The sequence below is a fragment of the Paramormyrops kingsleyae genome, chromosome 16, assembly GCF_048594095.1.
Source record: "Paramormyrops kingsleyae isolate MSU_618 chromosome 16, PKINGS_0.4, whole genome shotgun sequence".
Lineage (NCBI taxonomy): Eukaryota > Metazoa > Chordata > Actinopteri > Osteoglossiformes > Mormyridae > Paramormyrops > Paramormyrops kingsleyae.
This window is the reverse complement of record NC_132812.1, coordinates 6,889,578-6,902,374: the sequence shown is the minus strand read 5'-3', so window position 1 is coordinate 6,902,374 and position 12,797 is coordinate 6,889,578. Positions and strand designations below refer to the sequence as shown.

At 47.1% G+C, this 12,797-nt stretch overlaps 1 protein-coding gene and 1 long non-coding RNA gene across 14 annotated transcripts in view; one reads left to right on the top strand and one right to left on the bottom strand.

Annotated features, from left to right (window-relative positions):
* Positions 1-6,046, bottom strand: part of gtdc1 (glycosyltransferase-like domain containing 1) — a 44,576-nt gene extending 38,530 nt beyond the window's left edge. The window contains exons 1-2 of one of the 4 annotated variants that reach the window (XM_023815976.2): positions 5,906-6,046; positions 3,887-4,131 (exon numbers count right to left, since the gene is read on the bottom strand). In XM_023815976.2, the coding sequence (XP_023671744.1) occupies positions 3,887-4,065 (179 nt within the window). In that variant the 5' untranslated portion in view covers positions 4,066-4,131; positions 5,906-6,046. Of the gene's footprint in view, positions 1-1,040; positions 1,385-2,644; positions 3,081-3,886; positions 4,132-5,905 lie in introns of those variants that run through there. The other 3 variants (XM_023815981.2, XM_023815974.2, XM_023815980.2) reach the window with 3 other exon arrangements.
* LOC111846102 (uncharacterized) lies at positions 1,419-9,661 on the top strand. 10 transcript variants are annotated; one of them, XR_011982862.1, is made up of 9 exons: positions 1,419-1,712; positions 2,219-2,723; positions 4,394-4,521; positions 5,021-5,062; positions 5,255-6,577; positions 7,479-7,535; positions 7,661-7,680; positions 8,366-8,518; positions 9,054-9,661. It is a non-coding gene; the product is annotated as an uncharacterized lncRNA (long non-coding RNA). The 10 variants fall into 10 exon arrangements; XR_011982866.1 differs by lacking the exon at positions 1,419-1,712 and having other exon boundaries at positions 2,059-2,380; positions 2,576-2,723; XR_011982864.1 differs by lacking the exon at positions 1,419-1,712 and having other exon boundaries at positions 2,059-2,473; positions 2,572-2,723.
* Positions 9,662-12,797: the final 3,136 nt, after the last annotated feature.

Sequence of the window (12,797 nt, the reverse complement as noted above, 5' to 3'; positions counted from 1 at the left end):
TGTCAGGGGGCTGGGGTGGGGATGCTGGAAACACTGCGTGCGACCTCCAGGGCGGCGCCATTCAGAGGGAGCGGCGTGCCACCAAGACAAGTCTAGCAAGTGAAAGATCGAGGGAGGATGACTTAGCGACCGTTACATTGCATGACGTGAAGACAGAGAGCGGTGCGGTGCCATTTCAGCGATGGCGAACATTTAAAATTGATTAACTGGGGCAATGTGTCACAGGAAAGATAAAAGAATTAAGAGTCAGGAGGCAGGCAACATCACACCCACGCCACTGCAATTTCTGTACTGTGCAGCCTCACAGCACCATTTTACAAAGGAGCCGGCCTGTGACCTCAAACTTCCATGCTGCTCTCCCCCCGCAGTGTGCCGCCATCTGACCTGCCCCATTTAGGCCCTGTTGCTTGCAGTGCCAAGCTGCTAAGTCATCATCCTCTGATCTTTCACCCGCCACTCTTATTTTGGTGCTTATAAACGGCGCCACCCTGCAGGTCGTGAGCGGTATCTCCAGTGCTCTGCCCCAGAAAGCTAGGCTCTCAGAGTGTCCCCCACCCCAGCCCCTGGCACGTACGATGCCCACTGGCTCCTTTCCTCCAACCGGGTCGATCAGCTGGTCCCTGGATTCGTACACACCAGCGGGAAATTGAGATTAATTCATTGTACTTAATTCTAACCTTTTCTATAAGTCAAGAAGTGTTCTGGGTTATTTCTAATTTAAAACTGGAGCTATACCAGCCATTAACACTCGGATCCTTATTAACGACATTTCAGGGCAAGCCATAGCCAAGGGGCATGGTTTAAATATATATAATTTAGTATCATTTGCAAAGGAAATCTGGGTTTTAGAGAGAAAAAAAAATAAAAAGTTACACTAATTCAGTCTTGGCCACCATGGATTTCAAACATGCACAGAAAATCAGCAATGTTTGTAAATCCTACCTTACTACAGGATATAGAATGTTTCCATCAGAAAGCCTCGAAGTGACTTGTGACCCCCGGACCTGTTCCCCTAAACCGTTACACTGAAATTTACCAACCTGTTCCCTGGTGAAGGTTTTAATTTCCATGAGCAGGGTGCTGGCTTCTGGGACATTGCATGTTAATGATAAATGATTTGCTCCAAAAATGCACAAAATGACGATACCTTAAGCTGAAATGTTACTCCTTGATCTAGGAAATACTATAACGAAAGCCCTTAACACACTAATCCGGACTGGTGCTCAGAGGACATTGGCACCGGACACGCAGCCTACATCCCGGACCAGCATCCCGATTTATTTAGGGCAGCAGTGTGTGACAGATTGCTGGGAGTATCCCACAACCGGGGAGGGCGCATCCCACTCCACGTTCCCACGTGGAGAAGCTTCTGGAACAGATAGGACAAACAAGCGCGAGCGATTCCCGCGTGGCTCGACAGGGGTAAACATGGCACCGGCGCGGAGAGTCCCCGGTAAACACGCCAGCGTGTTGACATGATACGGGTGGATTTGTGCGCGGTAATTATCGCCCGCTGGCTTTGGGGGGCAGCGGCGAAGATCTGAGGCAGACGTGTGGGTACAGAAACGGCCGCCACTGGCGAGCCAGCGCCGCATGTGGGAGGCTGGCTCTCTGGGCCTCGTCTATTCCCCGGGTTCCTGTAAGCGGCCCACACCCAGAAAGGAAGGCGGGATGCTGCCTTAAGCGAGATGCTCTCGACCGCGGCTTTCTAGGTCAGCACTACCTCCGCGTTGGACTAAATCCGCGTGCAGGTCTCCCCACGCCTCACTGAAATAATGTGCGGGTTTCCCCCGCCATCCTTGCTCCTCTAGAAACGCTCCTTCATCAGACCGCCAATCCAGAACTTCACAAACAGCATTTCCTATAAACTGCTACGGGTTTATTCATCCGATTGCATTTCCCTCCATGTAAAGAAGGAATTAACAGCTTTGAGTGAAACATACAACTAAACAACAACAACAACAACAACAACAACAAAAACTTCTTTACGCCCCGTAGCAGGTCTTTCAGTAAATGCCCACTGACAGTCAGTGTGGTACGGGGTGCCCCAGTGGGACAGGCACGGGGAGACCTCCATATACAATGTTCCCGCCACTCCATTTCGTCTAACGCCGTGCTTATATTTATAGCGACCGGCCAATTTACTATAGCTAACGATCGCAGGCAGTTCGGAAACAAATGAACATAGACTTTTTGTCTTGTGCGTGTTTTTGTCCAGGTTTGGCTCAGAAGGAAGCAGATTTGCCCACAAGGCAGGTAAAAGAGCGACAGGGGGCAAGGGGGGGCTACGATACGAGTGGCGATGCCGCGATCCTCGCCGGCGGCGCCGCACAGCCAGCGCCCTGCTCTCGACTACGGGATGTTTCCCCTGACATTTGCGGTAATGCTGGCTCTCGACGGCTGCTGCGCATCTGCAGTTGTCACCGCAGTGATCAGAATATAACTGAGAGTTCTCAGTTTTCGTGTCTCGGAGGTGATATAGTGCTTCTGTTTTCCATTTTAACACACTTTGCGACGAAATTCAAACGTCTGAATTTTCCCCTTGCGCTATTATTTGTCTCGGATGATGAGAAAGGAAAGCCTCCCCCCTCCGCTCCGTGGGACTGCAGCCCTAGTGCCCGCTTGCCTGTCGATGAAAGTTTACCGTGTCATGCGCAACCGGCTCTCCCACTCGGGAATACCGAGAAGAGCTGGCAAGCGCGCCGGATGACAGGTGCTGGAAGGTGCGTGAATGCCGGACGCGACATGAATATGCTTCATTAGGCTTTGATGAGTTTTAGGAATTTTCAGAGAAAAGCGCACAATCCTTTGAAAGGCCACATCCCAACATCTGCGGCTTGCAATGCTGTCGACCGTTATCTGGCTGCAGGGGGCGCTCTGTTCGGATAGCTGAGCGGGTGAGGGCACGCAAATGTTAATTCGGTGCAGAGCCACATCCATGCATAGCCGACAACTCTCTGCCTGTGCAGGATAGTGGCAGGGCAGCCTCAAAGAGGTGCAGGGCTTTACACCGACACATCAGAGAATGAAACGCAGAAATGTTCCCAGTGTAGAAGCACTTTCACAGACTCCACAGGCATGTAACTATCATGCTGTCCGTGAGCAAATATTTAAAACACTCGCAATAAAAATCAGGCCAAAGTCACTCTATTTACTTCACAGAAATAAACTCCAGAATTCGCCATAACATAATCCCAGGGGAACCTTCCTGATGAGTTTATCACTCACAAATTTTTATTTTTAATAATTTTTTTTTTTTTTACTTTAATTCCACTTGGTGTGTTTCTCCGAATGCTAAAGAGCTTCAGGGAAAACCAAATTGGTCTCACTGGTTTTTCTTTTTTATTTTAATAACAATGATGGGGGGTGGAGGGGGGGTCTCACAGGGAACAGGAGTGGGGGGGTGGATAAAGTGGGGGGTGGCACACAGACCATCTTTATTACCATCCAGCAGGGTGGCGTCTCTGTGCAAGCATCGTGACCTCATTCCGGTTACACTGCAAGGATCTGAGGAGTTGGGACAGGTGGATGGTCTCGGAGCCACTCACACCAAACGAGGGTCGAGGCTCACTGCACTCCCCTAAAAGGATGGAGCATGGCAGTGATGGGCGCAGAGAGAGTGTGTGTGTATGGCGTATGGTGTGCAAGGAGCTTCACCCATGATCAATAACCAGCAGAGTGAAAACACTTATCAGACAGACAGCAACATGACAAATAAGGATGGCTGAGTCAGAGCCTCGCGGTCACCGGGGTTTCCCCGCATTTGCCAAAGCTTCAGCTTCACCCGCTGTTTCTCGGTAATCGAGCAAAGGCATCTTGCCGTGGGCCGGCTGACGGCAGGGAAGGCCGCATCAGTGGGCGATTGGCGTTGGATTGGCACGCTCACCTGTATGCGGTGCTGGCCGGGATGGCCTGCATGAAATGCACCGCTGCCGTCCTCGCGCGCCAGTGCCACTTCTTGGCAGGCAGCGTGTGCAGGACGCAATCGGCCAGCTCTTCCTGCAGGAGGTCGACCAGCTGCTTGTGGGAGCCCCCATAGAAGGGCTCCACCAGGAGGATGCTCATGGTGGATCTTCAGCCGTGGCTCAGAGAATCTGAAGCTTGGGCTCCGATCTCAAGGGCGGGTCAGATCTGAGAAGGAAGATGGGAAGTTAAGGGACCGGGCCTGTGAACAGGAGGTAACAGGGTTAAGTCCTAGGTAGTGGCCTTGAGAAAGAAAGCTGACCATCATAGAGGGTGGCGTGTGACTCAGCCAGTTAGAGCACTGTGCTGGTCATCTGAAGGTCACCGGTTCAAATCTGTGGATCGCCAGAGCGATTTCTGCGTCAAGCCTCTGAGTAAGGCCCTTAACCCAATTTCTCCAGGCATTGGCTAATCTTGCTTTCTCAAAAAGGCAGAGAGCGGAATGCAGATAAAAGGAGAAGGACGACAACCCCCACTCTGCTATATGCTGGCAAAATTACAGCTAAAAGAAGAAGCAGGGATCACAGTGTTAAACCCTCACAAACTGTCATCGGCAAGGTTAGTTCCTCTATCGAGGCATTTTACTTAACTGGGGACTAAGTTAGCAAATGAGTAGATATATCAAGCCGCTTTGACTGTAGGCATAATCAATAATTCTTGTACTGATGCCTTTGCACCATTTTTACGTCATTTGCAAGACACATTCCTTTCTTACTGAATTGATAATCAGTGAGTCAACAAGTGCAGGCATACAGATGAGCTCAAACTCACCACATGCCTACTGTGCCACCAAATGCAGTTTCTACATTTTTTTTTTTAAAAGCAGCTTCTAAAGCAATCAAAGTAAAAACAAAAGTACCACCTCTTCAGATGGTCTTTGCCAAAGTACAAATTGTATTGTTAAACTGATCAAATGTTTATGGGGATTTACTCTTGCTTTTAAGCACTTTAAAACCCAGTTATACTCTTGAGAAAATGGTCTAGATGCTGCATGTGAATGGGAAGCTGATTTTTGTGATATGTGATACACATGCACCCTAACAACTGTCGTCTACAGGAAACCAGCAAGGAGTTTTTATAAAGTTACAGCCAAACTAAGGTGGGGTACAAGAACGGACACAACTGAACAGCGATGCTGCTTAAAATAGCCTTAAAATAACAAAAGAAAACATAAAATCAACCGCAAACCAAAAATACCCAGCTCTGTTCAAAAGATTGCCAAATCATCGCTGCCCTTTAAGGTCTCTCAGAAAATATTATGTCAACAGGCAGTTTGCATTCGATATTTTAGGAAAGTATGGCAGCCGTGGGAACTCCCCCACGCATCAGCACCAGTGATGCAGAAGCAGGCGACTCGAACAACCCCCACTGTATCATCCGAGAGCAGATCTTCAGCTCGTCGATACTGTACGGCTCTGAAAGCGGAGGCGGGGGAGAAGGTCACAGTGACAGCACTCTCCCACGCTCCGGGGATCCCCGCCACATGGGAGTCGTCAAGAAACAGGCATGTGACAGCCGCAGGTAGCAAAGCACCCTGAAGCCAGAGGACCTTCAGTGGCGGATCGGGCTCGGCACGGACTGAAGAATTTACCCGAGGGGAGTGCTCAACCAACAGGGAAGCGGCACAAGGAAAAAGGGTGGGAATTCACCCACGGCAAGCTCGCATCCATGACCCGCCATGCTTTTTATCTGCCGTTTGTATAAATAAAGGTACATTGGAATGTATTTGTTTTCACATTTCCCATCGTGCTCTGTGACAGAAAAGAACAAAACTTGGGGTCAGAGCACAGGGTCAGCCATTTATCCATAACCCCAGGAGAACATTTTTTTTTTGGGGGGGGGGGGGGTTAAGGGGCCTTACTCAAGGGCCCAATGGAGATGCTACAGTGACCATGGGATTCAAAGCAACAACCTTCCGATCACAGGTGCAGAGCAACCATACCAATATTGGTGTCGTGTCCGTGATGAGGGACGTCTTTCACTAGCAAAAGACTTCCTGGCAGGGCAGTGCAGATGATGTCACTTCCTTCACGCATCATGTCTCAGCCATCACCAAACCTGTCTGCTGCCAGCTGCAGATCAGCCTTTGGGATAAAATGAAAAATGGACTTATTACATCACTTTTATTTAGTTAACGCTTTTATCCAAAGCAGGGTCAGGCAGTTCCTTGGGTAATTGGAGGATAAAGGCCTTGCTCAGGGGCCTAATGGTAAAACCATTCAACTGACCCTGGGATTTGATCCAGCAACCTACTGATCAAAGGCACTGAGTCCTAACCTGCTGAAACTCGCACAATCCCCATGAATACCATAATGAGGCCATAAAAGGGTTAATCCCATAAGGGCTAATGATAGGGTCTTTCTTAAGGGTAAATAGGTTTGAAACAGGTGAGACACAGTCTTTAGAATCAACCAAATTCAACATCTCTTTTCTTGTACCGGACAATGGCTGTAGGTTTACCATAACTTCCATTTCAGAATTATCACAGAAAACAAATGACATTCAGGACTGAATGATGATGTAATGCATCCAATGATACATCTTCACTTCAGCTCACAGGAAGACTGGGCCTGAGGTACTGCGAGAACACTTTACAGAGTAAGCCATGTTTACCGTAAGTATCATAATAGTGTAACAGTGCTGTTTTACCAGACTGCTGGTTTAGTTTGCTGCCCATTCCTGTTCTGGCTGCTGTCAGTTTTCCATGTGTAACTGTAATCCGTAATATATTCCAACCTCGCATGAATATTCCTATGGCACTGGTTTGGTAATTACAGTTCAGTGACCTTTGGACAAGTGTCACAAACAGCATTAATAATCCAGATGAGAGCATTTCTTATGAATATTCCACGGCTCTTTATAATGGCATGCGTTTTTCAGATGGAATGTTTGAACTTTGTTTTATTTTTTCCACTGTTTGATTTCTATAAAATATCGCATCACCATAAATAATTCATGTCAATTAGCTTTTCATCTTCTAAGACACAAACTCATGTGATCCTTTTAACAACTATTTATTTCACACTAAAACAGAAATCTCCCCCAAGCACATCCCTATCGCCCGAGGACATATTTCTTAAATAAAAGCAGCAGATCTCTGCATACCTAAAATTAGCATATTAAAGGAATGAGAATTAGGCATCGCAGCCTAATCACTGCCTACCTCTACTGGAACCCCAGCCTCTTTAGGGTCTCCCCTCTGAGCGGGCCGCCACACTCTGGGCATTAGTGACGCATATCTTCCCTGCTTCATTATCCTCAAAACTATTCAGCCACTCAACTAACTCTCTCGGCTGATTTGGTTTCTTCGACAGCCTCCCCCAGATTCAGCTCTGACAGCTCAATCAGTGGGTGGGTGGGGGACTTAAAACATTCCTCACCTTTTCGAAATATGCTAAATGATTCCCGAGGTCCTTCAAACGGGCCGCGACTCTGTGTTGTTGGGGGCTTGGGGGGTGTGCCCGCCGAAGAACTCAGAGTTTAGTGACACCCGTCATCCCTACTGCCCATGACAGATGTCTGCCATGCGCTACAGGACGAGGTTGATGCACGTCTGAGGAGCCTCCAGACGGGTACGATGACTGGAATCCTTGATCCCTCTAGCATTGCCCGTTTACTGATATTCACTATTCATTTGTTTATTTATTTGATTAACTATCTACCCTCTATCCCTTCCCATGCTGCTTCTGACCTTCAGTAAACAGGCTATTGTTAAAGGTACGTGTAAAATTTTCATGCATACATACTTGTAAATCATCTTGCACATTACATGTTATATCGAGACACAGCCAGCAAGACAGATCCCTTGTATGCTTAATTTGCTTGCCACATAGACCTTCCTGACTGAGCAGTGGTTTGGTATAAGGGGCGGCGGTCAGTAACCTCTGATAGCATGATTAGCGCTCTGAAAGACCACGTGCTTGCACACCTTGACAAAACACAGGGCGTCAGACAATTTTGACAGGGGGAACACAAGGAAGGGTATCCTCTAACAGCATCAATGTGTCGTGTTTCATTGCTGGAGTGGTGAAGCTCGTATCATGTCTGTCGGTGCCTGAAGAACGTGACAATGATCTTTTGCAGGCATAATCTAAATTTATTGCATCTGTGCTGCCACTCTGACCACACTCACACCGGTCAGGCATGTAGGGGCCCCCATGACAAGGCACCGGCCCCTTCAGTTGGAACAGACACAGACATCATGCTTCTTCTGGGGCGCTACTCAGAAAGTCACTTTAGTCCCCCAAAAGTGTTGTGACTGTCTGTGGCCAACGGAGGGCCCCAAGCAAATACATAGTATGAGTGATCATAAACATTGCTGTTTCTGCCCTATACGACATATGTCTCTTTCAGAATGTTGAGCAAAGCTCATTTGATTTCTCTCTCGCATCGCCCCCTACAGGCGAGCTGTGGTGCAACACAACCCTGGGGCTAATTAATGGCCCCCATTGGCTGAGGACAGACAGGACTGTGGCCATAGCGATGACTTCCAGAACAAGCCGTTTGAACTGCACAGAATTGCTGGGCTCTCGCAGGATTCAATTCCAGAGCCGAGGCAAGGAAAAACACGAAAAACTCACAGTTGTTTCCATTTTAAGTTTATATTTACACACTTCAAACTAATGCTGGAGAGGAATCAGATTTGCAATTATATTCATATTCACAACTTGTGATTACCTTGTTTTTAAGCTACCTATAAAAAAGGTTTTTCTTATGCATTGTATCTGAAATCTAACTCCATTCAATTTTACTTTGTTTTGAACCTTTGGAATCAAACCATTTTTTTTATTACACTTCACGTGAATCTCACTTGAAAAAACTAAGTTGGGTAAATCAGAAAAAGAGGGTTTTTATATTAGAACTTGTAAAGCTGAAAGTGCTTTTAAATCCACTCGTGTAAGACGAGAGAGCCACACATTGAGTCTTCCTCATATAACAAGATCGTTCCCGACAAGTCTTCCTCATGAGACAGGACCACTCACTGCAAATCGTCCTCACATGACAGAACCACTTCCAGTGAGTCTTCCTCACACAACAGGACAGATTCCACCAGGTCATACTAATGCATCCTCATCCATCACTCCCAGCAGGTCTTCCTCACGACAGGACCACTCCTGGAAAGTTTTCATCACGTAACAGGACCACTTCCAAGGAGTCTTCCTCATGTATCAGGACTGATGCCATAGAGTCTTCCACATGTATCAGGATCGCCCCCATAGAGTCTTCCTCATGTATCAGGACTGATGCCAGAGTCTTCCTCATGTATCAGGATCGCACCTGAAAAGTCTTCCACATGTATCAGGACCGCTCCCATAGAGTCTTCCTCATGTATCAGGATCGCCCCCAAGACATCTCCTGGCAAGTCTTCCTCATGTGACAGGACTGCTCCCGTCAAAGGCTTTAAAGGAATACCACCCGCCCCCCTCCCCATAGAACTACGATACGTCATCGTACCTCAGATTCTACATAAGGGGGGTACTGAGAGGGCCTAATGATGAACCTAGCACATGGCGGGTGGGTGGGCTGTGGACTTCCTGTGTGGCAGGAGTTATTAGAAATGTTTGCTTCCCTACAGCCAACCCACTTGTGGCAATCGCACCGACCTGCCTTGGAACAGGACGATATGTATTCAGGACGATACTTGTGGAACACATGGTGTTAAATCCAATTACAGGTGATGTTCCTGCAGTGAACTTAATGATGGATGTGTTTGCTAGCATCTTACAGACAAACATTTAAGCGAATGGCTGATATCGCCTAAACAGTGCAAATGTATTCGTCCACAGCAGAAATGCATTTCTGGATTACCAAACGCCACATGACCAAAAGCTTCCCAGCATGCATTTCCTGGGAGGGCAGATGGGGAAATTGACAGCGGTGTGGCCTCGTCACGTGGCTGCTGTCCCACACGCAGACATGGCAGATCTGGCCGATCCTGCCAGGACCAGAGCCAGATCCACACCCGCAGCCCGCCACTGCCAGGCTTAACAGTTTAAAACAGACCCAAACAACCAGAATACAGGCCTTCCTGGGCAACCATGGGGACTGGGGCATAGGGAATGGTTATCTTTTTATTTACTAGCCTTTGTAATGGTTTATTTTTGCCTGTCAAGACAGAAAATATTCCTCAGAAAGGGTGCTCAGGTTAGAGTAGACTAGCATCCTGATGAAAAAGCTAAGTCTGGGTCTCGGCAAGACAGCATGTCACAAAACGTCCAGACGCAGCATGTGGAACCTCAGAAAAGGACGTGAGCTGCGGGAGAGAGAGAGAGAAATCCAAACGAAATTGTGAGCGCCTGACACGGGTCCCCGCGGCTCCCGCACCGGGCTGGCCCTCTGTAAACCCTAACAAAGTTATTACTCCAATCAGGGCCATCTGGCTTCCTTCACTTCAGGCCATTTTGGGTGTTTTCCCTTCAGACCGATCAGCTTTCTGCAGGTCCCTCTGCCAGCTAAGGTGCCAGTACTGTACGGCATTTTCTGGAATGATGTCTGTGACCCGCATGGGTGCATGAACAGCGAAGGTTAAAGCTAAAGAACACCTGCAGCACACACTCCGTAACAGCATGCGTGCATGCATGCCTGAGCGTTATCATGCAATTCATGGGGAAAATATTTCCCACGCACCAATCAAATAGAAACTGATATTCAAAGTGAAAATGCAGCCTGGATGTACAAATACTTTAATGTGAAGCATGATGTCAGCTTTCACAAAAGGCTTCTGTGACATGAGCTCCGTGGGTGTCCTCAACTTTGTTTCTGCACGGCGGCCTAACAGAAATCCTGCCCCACCAATGCCAGCGGTCTAAGAGCTGTGACCCAGGGTATCACCATCGGCCTTTTTGCTAAGTAATGCAGTCATGAAATCTTTCTGACTTGTCAGTTTTTTGATACAGACCCCATCTCCATAGATTTTATCTATTAGCCGCAAGGCAAAGTGAACATTTCTGCTGTTATGATTAAACTGAATGACAATGACTAAAATGTAACAGTAAGCAAGAGTCACCCAAGAGGACAAACTACCACAAATGTCAAAAAAACCTTAGAAAGTTGCCAGTCCCAGAACTATCATGTAGTCATTTCGTTTCATATGACTTGATATGTGCCATCCAAGCCTGTTTTATCAAGCATATTAACTAGAAAAAGAACAAATTAATACTCATTCAAAGAAATACAAAATATACCTTGCCATATTTATCAGAAATGTAAAAATGCATTGCGATGCTCAAAAATAACTAACATGCAGCAGAATTCATCACGGAGTATTTCAAATTTTAGTGTTTTCTGTGAAATTGCTTCTCTGAAAAATTAATAGGAATTATAATGCTACATATTTTACAGAAAAAGCCAACATTAAGTGCATGCACTGTAAAGCGTAATTTATAGATTTTAAAGCAAAGTTTAAAAGTATTGCGCTGGATGCAAAAAACTCGGCATGTGGAATGACATGCAAATCAGCTGCCATACCATTCAGGCAGAGCATGAGCTGGTTAGCGGAGCCCTGAAAAGCACCTTTTTGTGAGAGAACATTAACGCTTTAACAAAGCTATTTCCACTGGCTTCACGTAACACACAGAGAGTGATACTGCCCTGAAAAGCCTTTGATCTCATATTAAGAGGGGAGGGGGGGACTTGAAATTTCTCCAGATTAAGGTTTCAAAGCAGTGGAATGACTGAGAACTGACTCTGTTAATTGAGCAAGTCGAGTGCCATCATACTTCACAAGTATTTGTTTTATATTAAAGCTGATCATTAAAAAAAAAAAAAAAAAAAACCTGACTAATTATGAGAGCTGGAATGGGCATTAATCCTGCAGGGGCCAACGCACGTAACTAAAACCACACATGACTTGCTGAAGGTCTTTCTGAAGCTGTGAAAGACAGGAGTGTGAGGGGCTATTTTACGAAAGCATAAGCCCCGGTCTGGAAGCTTCTCCGTCAGAATGAGATGATGCCTTTAGACAGCCCCCAGTCAAGGGAGGGGGTGCCACAGTGATCTGCCACAGCTCCCCATTTGTTACGGTACTGAATGGTGAAACAAAAGGCCCCATCCACAACAGGCACTGGCAGACAGCTCCCCTCACTGCATCACAGTCAGATCAGCGACGGCACCATCGAAGGCCAGCCCTACGTCACTGGCAGGGCCTTCTTACTGGGCCGGTCCCACACCCAGCGACTAGGCCGAGCGGCATATACTGTAAATGGCCGCGCCAGCAACAGTCGCTAAAAGCCCATATGCGGTGCGTCTCCTGTTTGTCAAACTCTTCCATGCGGCGTTCCAGTTGTGCAAGCAGGAGGCTTGCAGCAGGCCCAAGTCCGCCACATGGGGTCACGACAGGTCACACAGGGTCATGCCCGAAAGTGCTTCTCCACAGCGCTCCCTTTTCATGCTTATAAACGGAGTGAGACATCCTGCAGCCCAGCGTCCAGTGCAGAGATAAATGCACATTTTACATCTTATTTGTTCCCCCCCCTTTATCTCTCCTGATACTGTCATCTGTTGCATAATTACATTTTACATTAAAAGACACCTTAAGTATAATTCGCAGTTCATGAACTTTTCTCCCTCTAAATTACACTCCATATAATTAACTTTCACCGTTAAGATTAATCCCTGTAGAATATACATACATGTGTTTCTACGGAGAGGTCTGACAGTGCGATGATTGCATTTGTAACAATGCCATGGCTGTAACGACTGAATTTGGCCCAAACAAATTCGACACATACTTTTCCCACTGGGTCTCTGGTCTGCTCCACATGCGAAAATACTTTACATATTTACCACAGCGCAACTGCCGTGTCTCTCAAAGCGAGGTTCAGCAAAAAACGATT